The 24,051-nt window shown below is 43.2% G+C and overlaps 1 protein-coding gene across 4 annotated transcripts in view; it reads right to left on the bottom strand.

Annotated features, from left to right (window-relative positions):
• Positions 1-24,051, bottom strand: part of TGFBR3 (transforming growth factor beta receptor 3) — a 209,506-nt gene that overhangs the window by 39,225 nt on the left and 146,230 nt on the right. For all 4 annotated transcript variants that reach the window (XM_061411243.1, XM_061411242.1, XM_061411241.1 and 1 more), the window contains 4 exons: positions 15,219-15,402; positions 10,258-10,426; positions 6,938-7,085; positions 858-1,047 (listed from right to left, as the gene is read on the bottom strand). In XM_061411243.1, coding sequence (XP_061267227.1) covers positions 858-1,047; positions 6,938-7,085; positions 10,258-10,426; positions 15,219-15,402 — 691 coding nt within the window. The remainder of the gene's footprint in view (positions 1-857; positions 1,048-6,937; positions 7,086-10,257; positions 10,427-15,218; positions 15,403-24,051) is intronic.

The raw sequence follows: 24,051 nt of genomic DNA, 5'->3' as shown, positions 1-24,051 counted from the left end.
GACCTTAGCTCTCCTTCAATACCATTTTTTTTTAAAGGATGGCACAGTTAGTTGTATGGGTCCAAAAGAAGTAAGAGGTTTGGAGGTTTTTAATTTGTTAACAAAAAACCTTCACAACCACCCTGTGAGATGGGTCCTACTGTTTCCCTCATATGGCTGAGGAGGAATCAGAGGCTCAGAAGTTAAGCAACTTCCAAAAACAGTGCTCAAATATCAGGGCTGGGACTTGAACCTGGACTCCCAACCTTCATTCTACCAACCCTGCACTCAGTTGTAGTACCATGCAATGAGCAAGAGATCTAGGGATCAGAAAACCTGGGGTTCGAGTCTTAGTAGCTATAAGACTCTGGAGAACCTCAAAGAACTTATTAAGCCTCTGCTTTCTCCTCCATCTAAGTGGGGTAATAACGCCTATATTCCCTCTGGGTGAGGATGAGAAAGCACAAGTATGAGTCCTCGTGACTTCCTATGAGATCTGGCCTGACCTAAGACTTCTCTCCTGCTGTCCCAACCCCTCTGTATCTCAGCCCAAAGTGACCACTAAGCTCCTCTGAGAAAAGAACCCAGACTAATTTATCCTTAATATATGCAGAGAGAAAGTGATCTATAACAAAGTTTTCTGATATGCAATTGACTCTATGTTAGTAAAAAGTCTGTATTCAAGATAGTTTCACCAAAATAATCTAGCACAATTCTACGTAACTTTAAGCTTTACAGTAAAAAGTAGTCAAATGAATTGTTAAAATTTGCAACAGAAAAACAGCACCATATGAGTTGAAATGAAAGTTCTTCATTGGAAAGCACATTTGGGGGGGGGGTATTTTTTATACAAACAATAACAAAAAAATCATACTTACCATTGCTTTCAAGCCGAAGATGGAATCTATTAGCCATAGGAGCCACTGTGTATGATGTTACTGGACTATAGCCATTGTCCAAAGCCCACTTGACCAGACTCTCCTGGGTTGAAGGAATGTCATCTCTTTTTGATTTGGTCATTATCATAGATCTTTCACTTTCTTTCCCAAAGCCAATACTATTAGGAGCCTGAAGATAATAATAAAATTTCACTCATGAGTCTATAAAATTAAACAGTACCTTAATACCTGAAACAAATAGATTCTCTATTGTGTATGAGCAAACTATTTATTCTTTTGATCTCTACTTTCCTTGGGCTGAGAATACTGATGTGAAAACTTGTAACAGAAGATTAAAGAAATATCTATTCATGCTGACTGGTCACATCATTTGGGTTGCTTATGTTGATACAAATAACAATCATTTTTGTCATTAGTGGATAATCTAATTATCATAAGCATAATTAGCACATCACTAGAGTTAATGTTTAAATTAACACACATCAAATATGATACAAAACTTTTATTATTTTTATTTAAAATTATATATACAGTATTCAGAAATGTGTATTCTATATTATCCGAACATGCCTGTGTTCTGCTTTCTATGTTGTTGTTGTTATTTCTATGTTGATGCTATGTCGCATCCAACCCTTTTGCAATACCCGCCAGGCTCCTCTGTCCAGGGGATTTTCCTAGCAAGAATACTGAAGTGGGTTGCTATTTCCTTCTCCAGGGGATCTCCCCCACCCAGGGATCGAACCTGCATCTCCTGCATTGGCAGGTAGGTTCTTTACTGCTGAGCCACCAACGAACCCCCTAATTCCTATATCCTAGATTTAAATGAAAGAAGGCACAGCCTAGTTACTTCACTGTGGAGACTATCCTCTTTGCAAACTATGAATGACACAAGGTGAAACAACCAATGTCGATATTTCACTTATAACTTATGATCAATTTAGCAATCCTGTAACTATAGACACTTGCCAGTTCTATTAATGGAATATGGTTAGATTTTATGGTCTAAAATATTAAATTAAGCCACCATGCCTCTAAGTACCAATACTTTTATCCCACAATACAAATAACTCTTAAAATTAACTTTCATTTGGTAGTCAGTTAAAAATTAAAACTGAGTGATAAGAATCTTTCCAGGAAAGAATATTGAAGGACTCTGAGTACTAAGAACATGGAAGGTAAATTTCACATTACACTTTGATCCTACTGCAGTGCTCTCCTCAGATGGGGAGGGAAGCTGAATGCTGCAGGGAGCACCCAAAGGGAAGTCACCACATTTTCAACATCTGTTCCTACAGGGCTGGAAGGCCCTTCTAGCAAGTGGATTATGCCATTTCATGTCGTATAAAAATCACTTTAATTTCCATGCCCAATTATTTTCTTCTGCATAGATGCAGCATTTTTCCTAAATTCCCCATTTGTTTCCCATTCTCTTTGCCCTTAACATGACTAAATATTAATCCTTTCCCATTATAAAACCATAGAAGATTCGCAGTCTCTGCGTTCTCTTGGCCTCTCTGGTTGTGGGATACTGGCTGAGGACACGCATTTTCAATTCAAAGCTGAAAGAACCTCACCCAGTATATTTTCCTACTACCCGAAGTGCTCATCAGAGTAGCAAGTCACAATAATGCACGCGAAGGGACCAGAAAGAGCTGTAACCAAGTTCTGTAGCCATTAGCAAAAAAAAAAAAAAACAAAAACACCTCAGTTCCACAGATTTGGATTATTCTGCTCTTACTGGGATTCAGAAAACATTCCTTAAGGAAAGGGAAAGAAGAAAGAGGAGAGGGAGAGGAGGAGGACGGAAGGAAACTAAAATGAAGTAAAGAAGGATCCAATTAGTTCTTAGACCTTTTTACTCATTGAGTCAACAGCAGTTTTTTCAGCACAGCTCCTTCCGGGCTTTCAAGGCAGCCTGTCGTTTTGATTGGCTGGAGTTGCAACACTGGCCTAAACAATACTGTTTGGCCTCATCTGCCCTAGTCTTTCATGTTGTTGGACAGCTGAGAAAATACTGTATTTCCAGAATACTGTCATCGTAACCGCCACCTGTTCTTTTTGTAGCAATATGGAATGAGTTGTTTACACCTTTCCACATGAACACTAGGAGCTGTCAGCACAACTCATATTGATTACACCTCAGGATTTACAAGGCTAGAAAGCTATCTATGCATTTGTAAAGCAGCAAGGTTTGGGACAATGGCAGGCAAGTTGGTTCCCAGCAATGAATGGGTTTCTTATCCTGTATTTCTGGGAGTTCCCAGGCTCCCAAGGCCTCGGTATAGCTACTCCATTAGGGAGTATTCAAGGAGGTCTCAAATACCACCGCCATCTTTCCCAGCCATATCTTCACGAAGGACAATGAGTTAAGTAGAGTCTGAGTACCTTTCCCTCTCCCCACCATCCACACACCTGCATCAAAACTGCTGGTATCTGGGAGGGCAGGGGCTGGAGGAAAAGTCAGGCAGAGGGTGCAGTCCATACTCCCAATGGGATTAAAAAATATCTCTTCTAAGAATAAACTCACTATTTGCAAACTTGAAGCCCTGAGGCCCTATGAAATCATACAACAGAAAATTTCTAACAAGTTATCTCCATCTATTTTATGTTTTGGAGTCTTTTCCAAAATGTGATTATGCATGGTCCATAAGGGCCCCGAATTAAAAGCCAGAGCTGGGCATGATGATGTAATGTGGACACTTGTAGTAATCCCATCTGGCCCAGCACAACCCTCTGTGCCTCTCTGGACCATCCTGTCTTTTAGAGGGTTCATTTCTGCCCACGTCGTATCACACACACACATACATACCCGACCTATGTTTAATGGTGCTTTTCTTTAAATTTCCCCATCAAGTTCCACACAATTCCTTTAGTAAACATTTGTCATTATCTTCACTTTGTTAATTGTCCCTACAAACTCTTAAAGAATTGCTAATAGAAGGAAGATAGAAACCTACTCCCTACCACCATCTTTTATGGCAGGCACTGTGCTAAGTGCTTAATATATGTTTTCTTATTTAATTCTTCTCCAAAATATAAGGAGTAGGCATTACTATTCTTTTCTAGAGAAGAGGAACCCGAGGCTCACAGAAGTTTACTAGTACATGTAGCTGAGAACTCATCATGTGCAGGCGTATGCTGACTGCTTTAGATGAAATACCCAGGGCACACTTAACAAATATTTGTTGAATGAATGAATGGACTCTGCTAAACCTCATAAGAACTCTCAAGGTGAGTATTATCATTGTATCCATTTCACAGGTAAGGAAACAGACTCAAAGTTCAATGAAATTGCCCAGGATCAACTGGGATAATAGCAATTGGAAATAGGATTTGAATCCAGACCTGGCTGGCCTCAAAGCCAGCATTCTCTCCACTCCACCTTTTTATTAGCAGGTAACTTTCCCTCCCAGCACAGTCAGAACTCACATCTGAGACAGGAGTTAAGAAATCACAAAGCATGAAACTGATTGGGAGAATAGAAAGGAACATCATGAAACATTACCTAATTGTTTAGTAATGTTGTCATGCATTGTCCAAAATTGGCCTGGAACAGGAGTACAGCCAAGGAGAGCAATATAAACAGATCTTGCACTGAGATGAACAATCTCTTTTTCTAGCCTCTCTGATTCATAGGAGAAGTGGGGACCTTCAGAGTGAACTCCAGGACTGCCCTGGACCAGGCACACATGCTCAGGGAGAGAAAGAGCCATCGAAGGGTCAGGGCCAAGAGAACATTTACACAAGAACTCCAGCAGGGAATTAAAATGTACCGTATGTTTCTGCCTTTCAAAGCATGATTCCCTTTCCTGTTTTTGTTATTCTGAAATTAAAAACATTTGGCTGGTGTGCCAGGGAGCAAAGGCTGCAAACAGCCCAGGTCACCAACACTGCTCATGCCATGCCAGGGAAAGCATTCACAACAGCTCTGACTTCAGAAAATCACTGCTGGGCTTTGTGCTCAATACCAAATTGATGTATCACCACTACACATGATGGTTTATTGGGATCCCCTAAAAGTTAAAAAAAAAAAAAAAAACCCCACAGGAACCAGAGATGATTACTTTAAAATTAAGATGTGTGTGCTCATGGCTGTACCCACTGCCTCTGGCAAATGCTCATACAGGATGTTGCCTAGGGGACTATTGGCTCTGTTCACTGTGTTGTCACACAGAAGGTGCCATGAATGAATAATACTAATGCCAAAGGCATCCCTCTCCCAAAACATGAACCCACTGAAAACATAAATCCCACTCCAACTGATTCAGTGCAGGCACTGAAAGAGGAACTGGCCACAGTTTTTAAAAAAGACAACACACAGGACAGATGCAGATGCACAGGATGGAGATGCAGATGTACAGAAGAGACTTGTGGGTACAGCAGGGGAAGGAGGAGGTGGGGTGAACTGAGAAGGTAGCACTGACACATATACACTACCAACGTGTAAGACAGACAGCTAGTGAGAGTTTCTGTATAACACAGGGAGCTCAGCCTGGTGGTCTGTGATGACCTAGAGGGGTTGGATAGTGGAGTGGAAGGAGGCTCAAGGGGGAGGGGATATAGGTATACTGATGGCTGATTCACACTGTTGTATGGCAGAAACCAATACAACATGGTAAAGCAATTATCTTCCAGTTTAAAATTTTTAATTTAAATTTATTAAAAAAAATTTTTTTTAAAAGACAATGCACTAACATTTAAGCCCGCAAAAAGAGATGCTGAAGATGTAATTGGCTTCCCAGGTGGCGTTAGTGGTAAAGAACCCGCCTGCCAATGCAGGAGACGTAAGACACAAGGGTTTGATCCCTGGGTCAGGAAGATCCCCTGGAGGAGGGCATGGTAACCCAATCCAGTATTCTTGCCTGGAGAATACCATGGGCAGAGGGGCCTGGTGGTCTACAGTCCATAGGGTCACAAAGAGTTGGACACAGCTGAAGCAACTTAGCACGCACGCATGCATGCATCCAAAGAGATAATTATCTTTTTAAAAATGAGGAAAGGGAATTCTTTAACTTTCAATATAATTTGCTGCAATATTCTGTCAAATAGCTATCTCCCTAAACATACTTGGAAAAAATGGATTCCACCAAATTTCAACATTTAACTTTTCGTGAAATGAGCTATTGTCTGCCCATCATGCCACCCAGTTAAACGTCTTACATATATTTCCTTCACGAAACAGAATGCTTAGGAAACAGGCTGGGGATACTTTTCCAGCATCATCTCACTAACCTGTGCACAGCTGTAATTCTTTTATCAGGGTTTTATCCTTAGGAGCAAGCAAAAACACATGCCAATACCAAGTATTTGTCTCAAAAAGAAAAATCAGCTGGAATTAGCTCATTTCCCACATCTTTCGTAAAGACCCAACCCTAGAGTAAGAGCTGATATTCACAGCCATGACACTGAGGCCCCCACAGGATTCTCAGCCATGAAATGCTTGTGTTCATTGTTTTATATTTACTAAGACTGGAAATCCCAGGGACAGAGGAACCTGGCAGGCTACAGTCCAAGGGGTCGCAGAGTAGGATACGACTTAGCAACTAAACAACAACACTGGGATGACCCAGAGGGATGGTACAGGGAGGGAGGTGAGAGGGGGGTCAGGATGGGGAGCACGTGAACACCCGTGGCAGATTCATGTTGATGTATGGCAAAACCAATACAATATTGTAAAGTAAAAAATAAATAAACTGATACAAAAAAAAACACACAAATAGACATTAACTGAAAAACAACAACAACAACAACAAGACTGGAAAGCACACTAATAGATTTCAGGAATTTCACAAATGAAGCTCGTGGGATCCAGAGAGGTGAAGGGACTTGCCCAAGGTCACAGTTCATAAGTGGCAGAGTCTGAACTTGAACCCAGGTCTGTATTGACCACAAAGACCTTTTTTAACTACCACACTGCCTGTCCTTGACAGGAGAAGCCAAGGAACAGCCTGTTTTATAAAGTGAAAAATAATGGAGAAAAACTTCACAAAAATAACACATACAAACACAGCTTAAATTACTGCCATTCATCAAAACAAAGAAATGCTTAACCAACTTACAATAGCTTTCAGGTTTCCCTTAATATCGAAAGATTTGATCACCCAGTTGACAGACTTTTTGCATTTCAAGATCAGGATCAGATTTTTGACAACCTCAGGATCCTTCCGAGAAGGTCTTATGTCAATTATGATATCCACCTGGAAAGCACTGTGAGTGGAAAACAAAGGCAGAGTTAGGACCCAAATGCCAGAAAGTTGCAACTCCCCTCTTCCAAGTCTTCATGTTTCCAGTGTCTGGCCAGTTGATTAAAAAGCTGGAGTGGATCCCAGGCAAATGACATGTGCAAAACAGATTGTTTAGTGCACACATAACAAAATGATTTTACATAACAATAGAAAAATACGCCTGTGGTTAATTAGCCACTAAACTTTTTCTCTTCATTGGGAAAAAAAAAAGGTGGTTATTTCATGTGGCCACTGTTTGAAATGGACTTGAACAAACCACAAGAGTTTACTTTTGAAGCAGAATTGTTGCTTCTTCAGGCTCAACACCTTCGATATGTAACATTCTAATTTGTTATATGCTTAAAATCCTTCAAACCAGGAGTGGGTGGCAGTTTGGTGAGTGGAGGGTGGCAGGGTGGACGCAAGAGGGAGGCAGTAAAAAAGTTAGAAAACTTCAGAATAAAATAAGAAGCAAAAGGCTAGAGCATTTCTTGACTTATATAAGGTTTGCTTAAGCCATCAACATTTGTTACAAAATCATATCTGCATAAACTTCCCCAAACTTCTGGAGATAGCTATTAAAATAAAAAAAACAGATGGTCAACCAAGTGATTATTGGAAAATTCATGAACACAATCCAAACTTCTAAGAATCCAGTACGAAAGAGAATTCTTACCAAATAATAACATCTCTGGCATTCTGGATTTAGAGGAAAGTCTTTATTTCCATCTTGGTTTTACACACTTGGAAAGCATAAAATGAGTGATATATAGTACTCAAATGAAGCCTTAGGGCTAATACCTAAGTATACATGCTTCCATTACTTCTATCCCCATTCCCTTTTAATTTTCCACAATTCTTCACATGGGACAAAATTTCCATTTTCAAAAACCAATCTGTAGTTTATTCACTTTTGAAATCAAAGTTTGATTAGAATTTTAACTGTAAAATCCTTCTATAATATAAATTAACAGTTTTACTCACTAGTCCCTATGAAATGCAAGTGAAAGTGGGAGAAAGGCCTACTTTCTCCCTTTTCTTTCTTAAGTAAATTCCCTAATCATTCTTGATAAAGAGAGTTAAATTTTCAGTCCTGGACAGGATGCTGAGGGTTGGAGAGAAAGGCAAGTATCTAATAGTTCTCTGATGTGTCACCATGAAGGGCCATTCCTCTGACACACATACACACACTCATTCACACATACACAGTCACACAGCTTCAAACAGTTATGAGTGCCTAAAGTGCTCTGAGGACACTATAAACAGAGATTTGTTTAAAAAAAATTTGTTAAAATGATAACTATGCTAATAAGGCACACTTTGTAATTTTCTTATCAGGGATAACCTCAGTCATAGGTGATAATAATGGAGTAAGACTGTCTGTTCTATAACTAGTACAGTCCATCTTCTGTGTCTCCAGGTTCCACATTTGCAGATTTAACCAACCACAGATGGAAAACATTGGGGGAAAAAATTCCAGGAAATTTCAAAAAGTAAAGTTTGAATTTGCTCCTTGCAGGCAACTATTTACATAGCATTTATATTGTATTTAATATAAGCACAAGCTGGATGAAGCACAAGCTGGAATCAAGATTGCTGGGAGAAATATCAATAACCTCAGATATGCAGATGACGCCACACTTATGGCAGAAAGTGAAGAGGAACTAAACAGCCTCTTGATGAAGGTGAAAGAGGAGAGTGAAAAACCTGGCTTAAAACTCAACATTCAAAAAACTAAGATCATGGCATATATGGTCCCATCACTCCATGGCAAATCGATGGGAAAACAAGGGAAACAGTAACAGACTTTATTTTCTTGGGTTCCAAAATCACTGTAGATGGTGACTGCAGCCATGAAATTAAAAGACCTTTGCTCCTTGGAAGAATAGCTATGACCAACCTAGATAGCATATTAAAAAACAGAGACATTGCTTTGCCAACAAAGGTTGGTATAGTGCAAGTGGTGATCTTTCCAGGAGTCTTGTATGGATGTGAGAGTTGTACCATAAAGAAGGCTGAGTGCCGAAGAATTGATGCTTTTGAACTGTGGTGTTGGAGAAGACTTTCGAGAGTCCCTTAGACTCCAAGGAGATCAAACCAGTCAATCCTAAAGGTAAGCAGTACTGAATATTCATTGGAAGGACTGATGCTGAAGTTGAAACTCCAATACTTTGGCCACCTGATGTGAAGAGTCGACACACTAGAAAAGACCTGATATTGGGAAAGATTGAAGGCAGGAGGAGAAGGGGATGACAGAGGATGAGATGGTCAGATGGCATCACTGACTCAATGGACATGAGAATATGAGTTTGAGCAAGCTCTGGGAAATGGTGAAGGACAGGGAAGCCTGGTTTGCTTCAATCCATGATCATAAAGAGTCGGTGACGACTGAGTGACTGCACAACAACAAATATTGTATTTTCAACTAATTAGATAGCATTTACATTATAATAGGTATGATAAGTTGGAGAAGGCAATGGCACGCCACTCCAGTACCCTTGCCTGGAAAATCCCATGGACAGAGGAGCCTGGTAGGCTGCAGTCCATGGGGTCGCTAGGAGTCGGACACGACTGAGTGACTTCACTTTCACTTTCCACTTTCATGCACTGGAGAAGGAAATGGCAACCCACTCCAATGTTCTTGCCTGGAGAATCCCAGGGATGGCGGAGCCTGGTGGGCTGCCGTCTATGGGGTCACACAGAGTCGGACACGACTGAAGCGACTTAGTAGTAGTAGTAGGTATGATAAGTAATCTAGAGGCAATTTCAAGTATACAGGAGAATTCGTGTAGTTTATATGCAAATACTATGCCATTTTTATAAAAGACTTGAGCATCTATGGATTTTGGTATCCGAGGGGTATCTGAAAACAGTCTCCTGCAGATAACAATGAATGACTGTACCAAGAAGTTCAGATTATGCTTCAGAACTCATCTGGGATATATGAAATCTAGAGAGAGATCAGAAAATAAAATACGACACTGGTATCTTTACTGTTTTCTTCAAAGATTCTGTGAATAGAAGCTGCTCCCTCCCTCTCACACGAGGGAGGGCTGAGCCTCTCCCTGCCTCAAGTCAGAATTTTCTCAAGTCACATCATGTCTTTGTTTTCATCTCTTGGTTCAGAAAACACACACACACTCACACTCACTCACCTGTAGGGGTTAGAGTTGGGGGTGATCAACTCAATGATATGTACTTCCTTATCCTGGGGCTGGCTGGACATCACACACCCTTCTGCAGCTTTGGGCTGAAGGTACTCAGCAAGATAATTGAGGGAGAGAAAATTCTTCCCTATGTTGCACGTGGGAGGGAACACTTGATCTGAAAGTAAAAAAAGAAAGAAAGAAAGAAACACATACAATGAGCTATGTGGTAACCAGACTCAAAGGAGAGAAGGTAAGAGGGACCCTGGGCAAGTGCAGGACACAGGGAACCTCAAGCTTCTGCCCTCAAGTGCTTCCTCTGTGGTCATCAGTGGGCTCCTTCTGACCAACTCCAGTGGCCTCTTCTAGTCTAAATCCTCTCCCTTCCTGTTTTCTTTGATTCTGCTTTGTCCTCACCCATTTCCTCTGATCTGTCTTTCAGTCTTTCACGGGCTCTTCCTCTGCTCATCCTTTAAACATCTGTGGTCCTCAATCTTCAGTGCACATCAGAAGCCACCTGTTTGGACTCCACCCCGGAGAGTCTGACTCAGAAGATCTAGGTGGGACCTAGAAGGCTTTCGTTTTGAAAAGCTCCACAGTTAACCCTGATATAAACCAAGGCTAAGAATATCAGTTGCTTCCTCAACTCTTTTTATTTCGTCTTCTTCCTAGATGATCTCAATCACTCCCACAGCTTCAACTTGTACCTAGACCATGGCTCCTGAGCTGCACACCTGCACGGCCATCTGCCTACCAAGCACCCCCCACCTAAAAACCCAACAGCTATGTCACTCAGCATACTCAACACTGAATCCAATGACCTATCCATCCTAGCCCCAAGGATGCTCCTCTTTGGATATTTGCTATTTCAATGAATAGAAGAACCAGAAACCTAATTAATTCTCTGGCCCATGCTGTAGAATTAATCATTCCTTCATATTTCTTCCTCAGAGTCATTTATACTCTAAAGACTGTTAGAGTGAGGGCAGACTTCCACTCTTTCTTATAATCTTGACACAGACAGCGAACGTTTATATGGCACTTAACAGTTTGCAAGGTGCTTTCACAAACATTATCTCATTGTGCTGAGGGCTGTTCATCACCTCTACCAGGGAAAGTGTTGCACTTACGAAGAGTTCTAAGATACTCCCCCAAGAGCACATGCTGCTTACACAGCACCATGGCTGATGGGATTTCCATCGAGTGGTTTAAATGTTTAAACAGAACTTGAAACTGCTGGCAGTGTGACAGCTGGGACCGGTGTCAAGGAAGTTCTAGGTGCAGCAAGCTTTTTTCAGAAGGGGTAATTAATCAGAGACCTGGCACTTTAATGAAACAGACTTCTGCCTTTTTCATTTAATGGACAGGATGCCAGGGTTCAAATTCATATGCAAGTCTCACTTAGGAGTGAGGCCTCAGCCCAGGAGTTCCCCAGATTGGGTTGATACTGCCCACCCAACTGTGCAACGCCCCTGTGCTGAAGTCTACAACACACACTGTAGCTTTCTGGCTCCAGGCACCAGGGCATCCCCCAGTGTCACCCCTAGAACAGGGGGGACCCAGGGAGTTCACGGGGCCCCTGCTTAAAGGTTCACTTCAAGAAAGTGTTGGCTGTGCATTCTGTATTCTTCCCTAAAGACCCCCTTAAAGAGGCCCAGGCTCTGCTGACTCTGGCTGCTGGAGCAGCACCCCCTCCACATCTGCTAAGGGTTTTGCCAGATGAGCAGATGAGGAATGCACACCCTGCAGCTGTAGCCCTGCGAGCGCCTCCCCCAGATCACAGGACAGAAAGTGATGTCGGGGTGGCAAGGCTGAAACTCCATCAAGCGTCAGAGGATGGAGACATGGGCCAGGGACAGCCCCGTCTGGAACTCAAGAGACAAGGACCCCCTCCTGGGACTCTGGCCTGTATTCCTAGTTCACAGATGAGCCTGGGGTGCATCTGGCACATACACAGTAGGCACGTGGCATAGGTTTTCGGAATTAACAAATACTGGTGTGAGATTTGAGACAAGCAACAAAAAGCTCACCCACACTGTGACCCTCCAAAGCCACCAGGAAAGGTTTAATTGTTTAAAAGTTGCTGCTATTAAGGGCTTAAGTCCCAGATGCCATTGTCACTAAGTTGAGTAAGCTGATCACTTTTTGTTGTGTGCATGCATGTATGTGGTTTTTTTTTTTTTTTTTTTTGCCCCCAAATGACCTTCCGCATGCCTGGCATCAAAACTTATACCAACTGCCAAGCAGAGAGGAAACCACAAAGGGGAATCCCCGGGTAGAAACCTGGCAAGTGTGGGGGAGGGGGGAAGTCACATGCTTATTTGTATTTTAGGAAAGGATTGACAAACCACTGTGAGAGCTAGAATAACATACTAGAAGAACCTGAGGGGTAACGTAAAGACCTCATTTTCCTGCTATGGAAACTGAGGCTCTGGTGGTAGGTAAATCAGAATGTTGCTTGAAGCCTTGCAGATAATAAGCCCAGCTGGGATAAGAACTGAAAGCCCTCAGTTCTTCCACTCTAAGCATATAGGTCAGAGCAGTAGTTCTCAAACTTTACCAAGTAATAGAAGCACCAAGGGCTTCCCAAGTAGTACAGTGGTAAAGAATCTACCTGCAGTGCTGGAGACACAGGAGACGGAGGTTCGATCCCTGGGTCAGGAAGATCCCTTGGAAGAGGAAATGGCAACACTCCAGTGTTTCTCCTGGGAAAATCCCATGGACAGAGGAGCCTGGCAGGCTTCAATCCATAGGGTCGTAAAGAGTCAGACACAACTGAGTGACTGAGCACGCAGAATCACTCTAGAGTGCCTGCTAAAACACAGATGGCTGGACCCTACCATCAGAGTTTTTAAGTCAGTTGGTCTGGGATGGGCCCGAGAACCAGCATTTCTAAAAGCTCCCAGGTGATGAGGATGCTGCTGGGGTGGGGACCACACTTTGTATAGAATAAGAAGAGGCCCATGGCCTAGGATCCCTAACTCAGCTGGGTAGAGACAGGTCAGGTTCTGGGAAACCAGTGGATGAGGTCTGCTCAGCAGAGTCTAATCCATGGTGACAGACAACAGCGCCTCGTGGTCCACCAACCTAGCCAAGGACCCTCACTTCCCCAGCTGCTCCTCTCCATGGTGTGGGCCAGTGATTTACACCTGACTGGTATCTGGAGTCAAGTTTTAGGATCTCTAAAGGTGTTTACAAGAAATTAAAGTTTTTATTGGGCAGGACACAAGGTCCTTAAAGTTATTCCCTGATCCAGTGTGCAGCCTTGGGGAAATCATGGGACCCTTCACTCTTGTGCACTGAAGCTCATGCCCTCTTAAGAGAATAGAATAGAGCCCAACCTTCTACATGTTACCATAACACATGTTCTTATTCTAACAAATTCCAGGGAGGTAATCAATATCCAGTCAATATGCACTAAAATTCTGCTTCAAAAAGAGACCATGGTCAGGGCCTAGAACCTTTATTAAAAGAGATTTTTTGTTTGTTTTGTCCCAATGGGGCTTGACCTCTATGATTAGCGACCTGAATACCATGAGAGTTTAATAACAAACTTCAAGTTTTTGAAACTTGCTCTCCTTTAAACTCCTCCTCCCTCTATTCAACTAAACAAGCCTTTTCATCTAGGTAACCTACTTTTATGTTTGTTGTTGTTCAGTTGCTAAGCCATGTCTGACTCCTTGTGACTTCATGGACTGCAGCATGCCAGGCTCCTCCTATCTCCTAGAGTTTGCTCAGATTCATGTCTACTGAGTCAGTGATACTATCTAACCATTGTATCCTCTGCTTCTGTATTCTCTTTTTGCCTTCAATCTTCAATCTCACTGGGCTAAGACTTAAAATGCAACATCAGGCAATAAGCATAGACTCAAAGGTCAGAAAACCTGAGTGTGAGTTCTAGTTTTGTCACTTGCTAATAATAATGTGGATTTGAGCAAGTTAGCTTAACCCTCCATTGACCCCTATGCAAAATGGTCAAAATAATGGTTTCCTCCTAGGATTACTGGCAGGGTTAAATGAGGGTGCATGTAGAAATCCCCTGATACGGCCTCTGCACACAGCACACACTTAACATCAGTGTCCTGAATCTATCAAACATCCCAGATCCGGAAAAGGGCTGGGAACGAGCATTCAATAACTCACTCATGCTTCCACAGAGTCTATGATAGAGGAGACAACTGCTATAGAATTCAGAAGAAAGCAGATGGACCCAGAGGACCTGAAACGCCATTTTCACACAATCACCTGACTGTAACAAGGGCCCGTTCACAAGAGTTGTTATTTCTAGTAACTTATTTGGGAGTTCCAAATATACTCAACTAAAAATAATGATAAAGAAGTTATTTGAGAAATAATATACTTTCAAAATTGAATCACCAGATATTTATATCCCTCTGCAAGGCAAGGAAATTAAAATAGGCCATTTCTTATCAAGGCTAAACAGCTCCTTTCTCCAATAATTTGTCCTTGTAACAAGCATTCGTATTAAAAATACATTCAAACACTTCCTCTGCTATTGTTCAAAAGTAAACTGATGTCTCGAGGCCATAACACTGACACTGGCTTTAAATGTTTGCAGAATAACAGGTGGGAGGAAGCTCTAACTGCTGACTCACCACACTAACTCTCCTTGCGCTCCATCAGTTAGCCCTTCCTTTCCCACACCTCAGCTTGTCAGCTTCCACTCACCTCTGACTTCTGTGCCTGGGTGTCTTCTAAATTCTACACAACAACTTCCTCCTCTCTCAACCAGGCTACTCCCCACTTCTCCCCCATTACCAGGCCTATCTCCTCAGAAGGAAAAAGGGAAGGAGAGGATGTGGTGGGGAGCGGGCCCCAGCGATCTCTCAGGTCCTGCCAGCTCCAGCAATCTGTAATTCTCTGATTCCTTGCCCTAGCCACCTGGTCTCCGAAAAGAAAACAACTGACTGTCATAAATCAGTCATTAATTGAGACCACATAGAATTTACCTTCCCCCACTTTAATATAAATGTTTCTTGCTATCTTGAGTTCAGTGAATGAAGTGACCGCTCCATATTCCTTTCGGGCCCAATTTAACAGATGTTCGTTTCCATGGGGGAAGCTCCTTTCTTCTGTTTCTGCTGACAAGGAGAAGTTTCTTGATGAAAAATGGACCAGAGAACCTTCAGACACCTAGAAGAAACAGAGTTGCATATTTAATGTGGTGCAGTCCCCTGGAGCTAAATCATTATCAGAAAATGCTCTTGTCAGACAATTAATAAATATCTGTCAATCTAACCCCTTCCTTTTCTTACACAATGGCAACAGCTTTCTTCAGCAGCTCATTCAAGAAATAATCCCAAGCCTACCTTCTTCCAGATAAGACATAACTGCAAACAACGCAGGACGGCCCTTTGAATTGTTAAAGAACTTTGTGACGAGACCACAGAGTGCTTTGTGAGGAATCATAAGACTTCTCAGCCTATTTTCCAGGTATCTAAATTGAAGCCCACCCTTTCAAATAATGTGTTTCAAGTCAAATAGGAAGCCTTGGTGAGTGTTTTCATGGACTTGTAATGGATCGGTAAAAGTGATCCCAAAGGCTTGACCTCGATGTCCACGTCTTCCACAGCTGCAGCCTCTGCCAACAGTCACCACCACGGGAACACAGCAAGAGTCCCTTCGGTTTACTGGCTTTTGAGCACTGAGATAAAATAACGACCAGAGCTGGCTAGTCTTCTACCACTTTACACTGCTTTCCTCGCAGTGAGATGAATGTGTATTACAGTTTATTTTGTAAGACCCCCAAATTCCCATAGATAATGAAGTCAAGAGGCCGTTAGACTGATCCTCATAAAATGTCCGGGATGATTTATGCAAGACCCAATATTTGCTTGGATGTATTTAGACCACTGCTGACCTAGCATACCACGGTATATATAATTAACACAGACAAAGGGGGGAAATTATCATCTAGCTGCTACACTATAATTAAATTCATTTGCTGGTGAAAGTACGCATGTCATCTTTATTGTCCAGCAACTGGTTTTATCAGTGTCAGGGTGGAACCTCAAAATGTGAGCAGAAAGGCTCAAAACCTCCCAAGCCACAGGACTATAAACGTTTTGTACTGAATTTCACATTAACAACAGAACTACCATGTAATCCAGCAATTCCACTTCTGGGTATTTATCCGAAGACAATGAAAACACTAACTTGAAAAGATATATGAACCCTGCAGCATTATTTACAATAGCCAAGATATGGAAACGGCCTAAATGTTCACCGATGAATAAATAAAGATGTGGTATAGATACACGATGGAATATTTTCAGCCATGAAAAAGAATAAAATCTTGCCATTTGCAACAACATGAATGGACCTCAAGGACATTATGCTAAGTGAAATAAGTCAGATGGAGAAAGACAAATGCCAAATGATCTCACTTATATGTGGAATCTAAAAACAAAACAAAAATCCAGATTCACAGATACTAAGAACAGACTGGTGGTTGCCAGAGGTGGGAGATAGGGAATGAGTGAGATGGGTGAAAGGGGTCGAAAGGTACAAACTTTGGGATTTCCCTGGTGGTTCAGTGGTTAAGAGTCTGCCTTGTAGTGCAGGGAACACGGATTCCATCCCTGACTGGGGAACTAAGATCCTACAGGCAGTGGAACAACTAAGCCCGAGTGCCACAACTAGAGAGCCCATGCACTGCAACAAAAGATTCCAGTTCCCACAACTAAGACCCAATGCAGCCAAATAAATAAAATAATTAAAAAATACATATATATATAAAAGGCACAAACTTCATGTTATTAAAAAATATGTTATGGGGATTTAATGTATAGCATAGTGACTATGGTTAGTAATATTTATTGCATATATGAAAGTAGCTAAAGACCATAGATATTAAAAGTTCTCACTATAAGATAAAAACTTCTCTACATATGGTGACAGATGTTAACTAGACTTATTGTGATGATCATTTTACAATATATACAAATATTGAAGATTATGTTGAATACCTAAAACTAGTATAATGTTATATGTCAATTATACTTCAATAAAAAATGTTTTCATGTTAACTATCATTAACAACAAGAAGCAAGCAGTTTCTGAAGTGGTTACAGCCAGACTAAAAGCAAGTTGAGGGCAGGGATTATGCTTATGGCTCTACCCTTTCCAGCAGTGTTTTCAACCTCAATACGCATACAAAATAGTTGTTGTTATTGTTGTGTTTAGTCATTCAGTCGTGTCTGGCTGAACATGACTTTGCCACCCCATGGACTATATAGCCTTCCAGGCTCCTCTGTCCATGGGATTTCCCAGGCAAGAATACTGGAGTGGGTTGCCATGTCTTCCTCCAGGGGATCTTCCTGACCCAGGGATTGAACCCTTGTCTCCTGCTTGGCAGGCAGATTCTTTTCCACTGAGCCACCTGGGAAGCCCCATATAAAATACTTCTTACCCTTAAATACTGTGCTAGGCATTAATATTTTCTCTTCAACTATATATACTTATTGGAGAAGGAAATGGCAACTCACTCCAGCGTTCTTGCCTGGAGAATCCTAGGGACGGGGGAGCCTGGTGGGCTGCCGTCTATGGGGTCGCACAGGGTCGGACATGACTGAAGTGACTTAGCAGCAGCATATATACTTTTTAAATGCTAGCAAAGCAGTACTTCACCCCATTGACTCCATCACCGACTCATGCTGTGGTCTCCCTCTTGGCTGAAAACCAGAAGCATCTGAGGAGTTTCTAAATATCCTGAGACCCAGGCCACCACCCCCCAATCAACTAGAATTTGGGAGTGCGAGCCAGGCATCAGCATTTTTTAAAGCTTCCTCGACAATTTCAATGTTCAACCACAGTTGAGAAGCCTGGCCTTAATGGGTACTGAGTGATCCACAGTTTGAAAAGCCCATCATGGGCACCTCACAGCTTCCTCTACACCAGTGGTTCTTACCAGGGGTCATTCTGCCCACCAGGGAACATGCGGCAACATCTGAAAACAGTTTTGATTGTCACAAACAGGAGGAAAGAGCTACTGGAATCTAGTGAATAGAGGCCAGGGACGCTGCTAAACATCCTAAAATGCACAGGATGGCCCCCATGACAAAGAATTATCCTAATCGTCAACAGCACCACAACTGAGAAATCCTGGCCTATGCTTTGGACTGACTGAATGTTACTGCTACTTGAAGAGCTACTGGATTCTCAAATCGGATCTCCAAATTGACAGCTCTTTCTATCCTAAAAACTGGGCCACTATGTACTTTACAAAGAATAATAAAAGCTTTCTGGTTTGTATTGGCTCAGGAAACCCAGAACTAACCACTAAGAAGCTGGGTGTAAACTATGACCACCTATAACAGTGACCACTCATTACACCTACTATGTATCAGGCACTATAGAGCGCTACCAAATGTGGCAATGACACTTGCTACACGTCCCAATGCCAGTTATAAACAAAACCTGTGGGGGAGCATTTAGCTCTGACCTTGTTTTGACATCGCCTGCATAAGGAAAAGCTCCTGAGCCATCTACCTGCCAACAATAACCATGCCAACGTATTCATAAATCCTCTGAAGCTTAGCTACTCATCAACACTGAACTTCAGACAATGCTTATCTGATTTTCTGACTTAAGCACTGTAGTAAAATCACCTTTTCACTGAAAAGCACTTGCACTAAAAAGTCGCTTTTCTCAAGCCTGTCACCGCAAAAACCCACAGCAGCGCAGAGGCCTTTGTCCCACCGCCAGCACAGTTCTGAATGTTTAGGCAAGCCTCCCTGGATGTTCCGTTCTTTCCTTTTTTCTCATTCATGTTACAACCGTAAAATAAAACACTAGGGCTTTAAATATGTTATGCAGAGAATACATTTCTCCAGAGTGGAAGGTGGGATAGATCACCTTGGTGCATTCCAGAGGCAAGAATGTGAGCAGTGTAAATAAGAGAAGAAATGGGGAGCAACCTGGGAATGTATCCTGAAGTCATTAAAAGCAATGCCATCGTGGAGCTGACTCCTCGAGAAGGGGGAGCGCCCTTCACTCACCATCTGCCCCACTCGTCTGGCTTCTCCAGGGCCAGCAGCAGCACAGATCACACACTCAGGGCTGAGGAATTTGGAAAAGGAGTCAACTGCCACTCCTCAGGCGAATTCCAACGAGAAGAAAGCAAAGCTGCCAGGGGCAGTGAAGCGTCCCTGACTGCAGGTCAGTGGAAATTTTCTGCCGCAGCAAGGGGTTAGTCAGCGCTCCTCCTGACCACCCATTCTCTGACTTGACACAGCAGCTCACACACAAAGGCCTCCCCTGAGCCCCACCGAGTTTTACAAGGTATGGTTATTTCCACCTGATCTTCAGGATGACCTCTGATGCAGGCTACTCTGATTTCCACAGACAGAAACTCAGAGAAGCTAAAAGCCTACCCAAGGTCAGAGAATCAGCACCCAGGCCGGATCAGAACAGGCGACTTCTGACTCCTGGTCACAGCTGGCCCTGCCTGCACCCTTCCAGAAAGGAGACTTCACTGGCTCTCAGAGCAGGAGATGTCCCTTCTTTAGTTGCCTGTAAAATTTGCCTTCCACCCACTTGTCTGAGCTGGGCTTTCCAAACCAAAGAATCCCTTCCTCTTTCTTCCATGAGACAAACCTTCAAATGTTTGTAGATGTCACTCAACCCTGACTACCACTTCACTTCTTGAGGGCAACAGTCCAACTCCCTGGACTCCTCCCCAGACACCACGGTTGTCATATCTTCATCAGCATAGTCTCTGGAATGTGGTGCCTGGGACGAGACCCGGGGTTTGGGGTGTGGTCTGATGAGAGTACTGTGAAGGTTAGCTTCAGGTGTCAGTGTGATTGGGGTACAGGGTACCAGTTATTTGGTCAAACATTATTATGGGCATTTCTGTGAGGGTGTTTTTGGATGAGATTAACATTTCTTTTTAATTAATTTATTTTTGGCTGTGCTGGGTCTTCGTTGCTGCGCGTGGACTTCAGCTGCAGCAATCAGGGGCTGTTATTTGTTGCGGTGCACAGGCCTCTTGTTACGGTGGCTTCTCCTGTTGCAGAGCACAGGCTCTCGTAGCTGTGGTTCTCAGGCTCAGCAACTGCAGCTCACAGGGCAGGCTCAGTATTCGTGGCACATGGGCTTAGTTGCCCCAGGGCATATGGAATCTTCCCAAACCAGGGAATCGAATCCATGTTCCCTGCACTGGTAGGAGAATTCCCAACCACCTCACTACCAGTGAAGTCCAGAATTAACACTTAGATCAGTAGACCAACTAAAACAAATTGCCCTTCCCAATGGGTGTGGACCTCACCCAATCAGTTGAAGGCCTAAATGGAGCAAAAGGCTGACCCTTCCCCTGAGTAACAGAGAATTCTCCAGCTGACAGCCTTGGAATTGGGACATCAGCTCTTCCTGGGCCTACAGCAGTCTGCTGTCCTTCAGTATCAAACTGAGATGCTGAGTCTGCAGAATTTGTAGCCTCCATAATCACGTGAGCCAATTCTTTACGAAATATCTTTCTATGGACACTGCATGAGGCCCAAGATCACATCAGCTTTTATATCAGCTGAACCCTACTATAATCTCATATCCATTCATTTATGCTTTAAACAAACATCCAACAAATATTTATTGAAAGCCAAGCATTGTTCGAAGAGCTGGGAATATAGTGGAGAAGGCAACAGACAAAATTCCCTGCTTTGTGAAGCTTACAGTCTAGCAAGGAAGTCAGAGGAACAAAATAAACAATTAAAATACATGTTAACAAGTGTGAAGGAATGATATAAATTAAGAGAAGAGAAGAGGGGCACTCTACTTTTAAGTGTAAAATCTGACTGAGAAAGTCACTGGGCAGGTCAAGAACTGAAGGAGATGACAGGCAGCCATGGACATCAGGGGAAGGGTGCTGGGGAGGAGACAGCAGCAAGTGCGTACGTCTGGCATAGAAAAGAGACAGCAAGGAGGCTGGCGTGGCTGGAGCACAGGGCTGAGATGGAGATGAGCAGGAGTAAAGTCAGAGAGGCCACAGAGGAGACCAGTAGGTCCAACAGGACCTTACAGACCATTGCAAAGGACTGTGGTGTTTAGTCTGGGTGAGATGGGCCGCCACTGAGGATTCATGAAAACATCTAACAAATCACTCTGGCTGCTGTGGCCAGTCTAGACTAAAGACAGACAAGGAGCAGGAGACTAGTAGTAGACTTCTGGAATAACCCAGAGGAGAAAGTACTGCAGTTCACACCAGGGAGGTGGAGATAGGGATAATAGTACCTCAAGTCTCAGGTCTTGATTTTATCAGCTCAAGGCTCTTCTCCTCCTTCCCCTACACCCGTGTATCTTTAATATAAATCAAGGTCTTTAGACTCATTTCAATTCTGTAGAGACCATATAAAAATCTATTCTGTTGATTGTCAAAAATCTCTAAACTTCATGTGTGTGCCATCTCCACACTCGTCTAAATCCCTGAGATGCTGACCCAGACAAGGCTGAGGTCTGTTGACTTGCAGGCACATTCCCACACTGACCTGAGCACATGGAACAGAACTTGCAGGAGCCCACGCTATTTTCCAGGGCTTCCCCAGTGGTGCAGTGGTAAAGAATCCACCTGCAATGCAGAAGCTGAAGGAGATGTGGGTTTGATCCCTGCGTTGGGAACATCTCCTGGAGGATGGCATGGCAACCCACTCCAGTGTTCTTGCCTGGAGAATCCCATGGACAGAAGAGCCTGGTAGGCTACAGTCCATAGGGTCGCAAAGAGTCAAGACACCACTGAAGTGACATAGCGTGCCTGCAGGCTGTTCACCAACTACAAAGTGATCTCATGGAATAGTCCACATCTCGTTTGCAAGGGCGTCATCCTAGGACCCCTTAACAGCTCTCCTGAAATAAAGACATGACCGGCCAGTGCCACTCCTCTGCCAGTCAGCACTCCAGTCCCTGCCTGATCTCCCTAGAGTGCAGTCCTTGCTAGAGTCTGGTTTGGACTAAAGTTTGTGGAATAAAAGAGATGTACAGAGAATAGCAAAAAAAAAAAAAAAAAGATAGAGGGGAAAATAGTATGTTTCTACCATGACGAGGGGTTACAATCACTATTACAAGGATAATTATTACATGACTGAATATGGAATTGTTTTTAAAAATGTTAAGAGCAAGCGTTTTACATTTGGATAAAACGGCAGAAACTTTTCAAGGCAATTCATTCCATCCTCCACCTTATTTGCGGGTCCTTGCCCTGCTACCCACCCCACTGCTGGCTCTTACATCTCAACCAACCTCACATCTCAACCATTACAGTAACCTCCTGCTGTGTAAGCTGCCAATCCTATCTCGCTCCACTCCTCATCCACACCATCACCAAGGAGATCTTTCTAAAAAGTAAAACACATGATGATGGAGGATAGCACCTAAGCATCTTAACTGGCACACGATCAGAGAGGGCTTCTGCTCGCCCCACTTCCCGGAACTCCCCCAAGCACCTGCCCTGTGAAATCACTCACAGTGGCACAACACATCATGCTGCTTAAGATCTCCTGGGTCTTTTTACATTCTGCTCCCTACCTGGCTTGCTCATCCCCTACCCCGTGCTCACCTTGTAACTGCTCCTTGTCCTCCACAGGTATCACCTTCTCTGTAAAACCTCTCAGACTCCCTTTCTCTCCTGGAGATGGAGCTGCCCACGGCAGATGGAGCTGCCGTTGGCACACCACGAGCCCAGTCCCTCTCTCACATGAACTGCTACCACTGACCAGCAAACCTGCTGCCATCCTACCTGACAAGCACCACAAGGGCCAAGAAAGCACCTAGCTCGTTCCGAATCATCTCCTGGGCCTGGCAAGGTGCTTGGCACAAAGTAGAGACTCAGTAACCACTTGCTGAATGAAAGCTCAATGGTGTTACTTACAGGAAAGGCTAAGCCATAATATCTTTATTCTTATAAACCTTGCTTCCCTCACTGCCCAGGAAATGATCTTTTGCCAGGCTTTAAAACTAGTATTTGATTTTTCACCTACTACCTCCCCTAAAAACCAATTATTAAGTCATTTAGTAGTTCCGTGCCTTCCTGCAGAAACCACTGAACTTTTCTCCTGCTTACTAATTAAAACCCAGTCCTCTGACATTCCAACATGACAAACGTTTTCCTGTGGGAACGAACAGAGCCCCAAGCTCTGAGAATCCTGAACCTTAGCAAGTGTCCACTGAAGGGACAAACATGAAGCACCGGACTGTCCAGCAGGCCCCAGGCTTTGAAATGGCACTGAACCACCCCCTCTCCTGACTGCTCTTCCCTACTGAAACCATGCGCACCATTTGTATCTTAAATTCTGATTATGCTACCAGACTTTTTTTTTTAAAGAACATTACTCTCTCTGCCAGTGCTGGGAGTTTTATTACAAGAACTTACGGCTAGGCAACAAGAGCCAAGTTTGTTATTTTTTCTGGATCAGATTCAACAACCTTGTCCAAAGAGCAAGAAAAAAAGCAAAAGAGGCAACCAGCCCTTTTGTTTCCACACCTGTGTTTAAGCTTTAACTCTTAAAGTCCTAAGCAGACCCACTGAAGCCTCAAGATGGATCTCTCCAGGCCCAGTGAAGGGAAGCAATGCTGGTTAATGGGTGTGTAGACGTTATTTTCCTGGAACTGGGGCTCCTCATCTTAGCACTTATCTCAGCACATCAGCTGACTCAGAGGCCTGGCGGTTGCCTCACAGTCTCTCTCTGGCCTCCCCCAAGCTGGTGTGATCTCTTCAGTGTGGAGGGAGACAGAATCGTTGCTGAAGATAACGCCATATTTTAAGTCCCCACTTAGTCCTACCTGCCTTCTCCC

Source organism: Bos javanicus, chromosome 3 (genome assembly GCF_032452875.1).
Source record: "Bos javanicus breed banteng chromosome 3, ARS-OSU_banteng_1.0, whole genome shotgun sequence".
Classification (NCBI taxonomy): Eukaryota; Metazoa; Chordata; class Mammalia; order Artiodactyla; family Bovidae; genus Bos; species Bos javanicus.
Note: the sequence above shows the minus strand (reverse complement) of the source record. Positions and strands in the feature narration are given on the sequence as shown.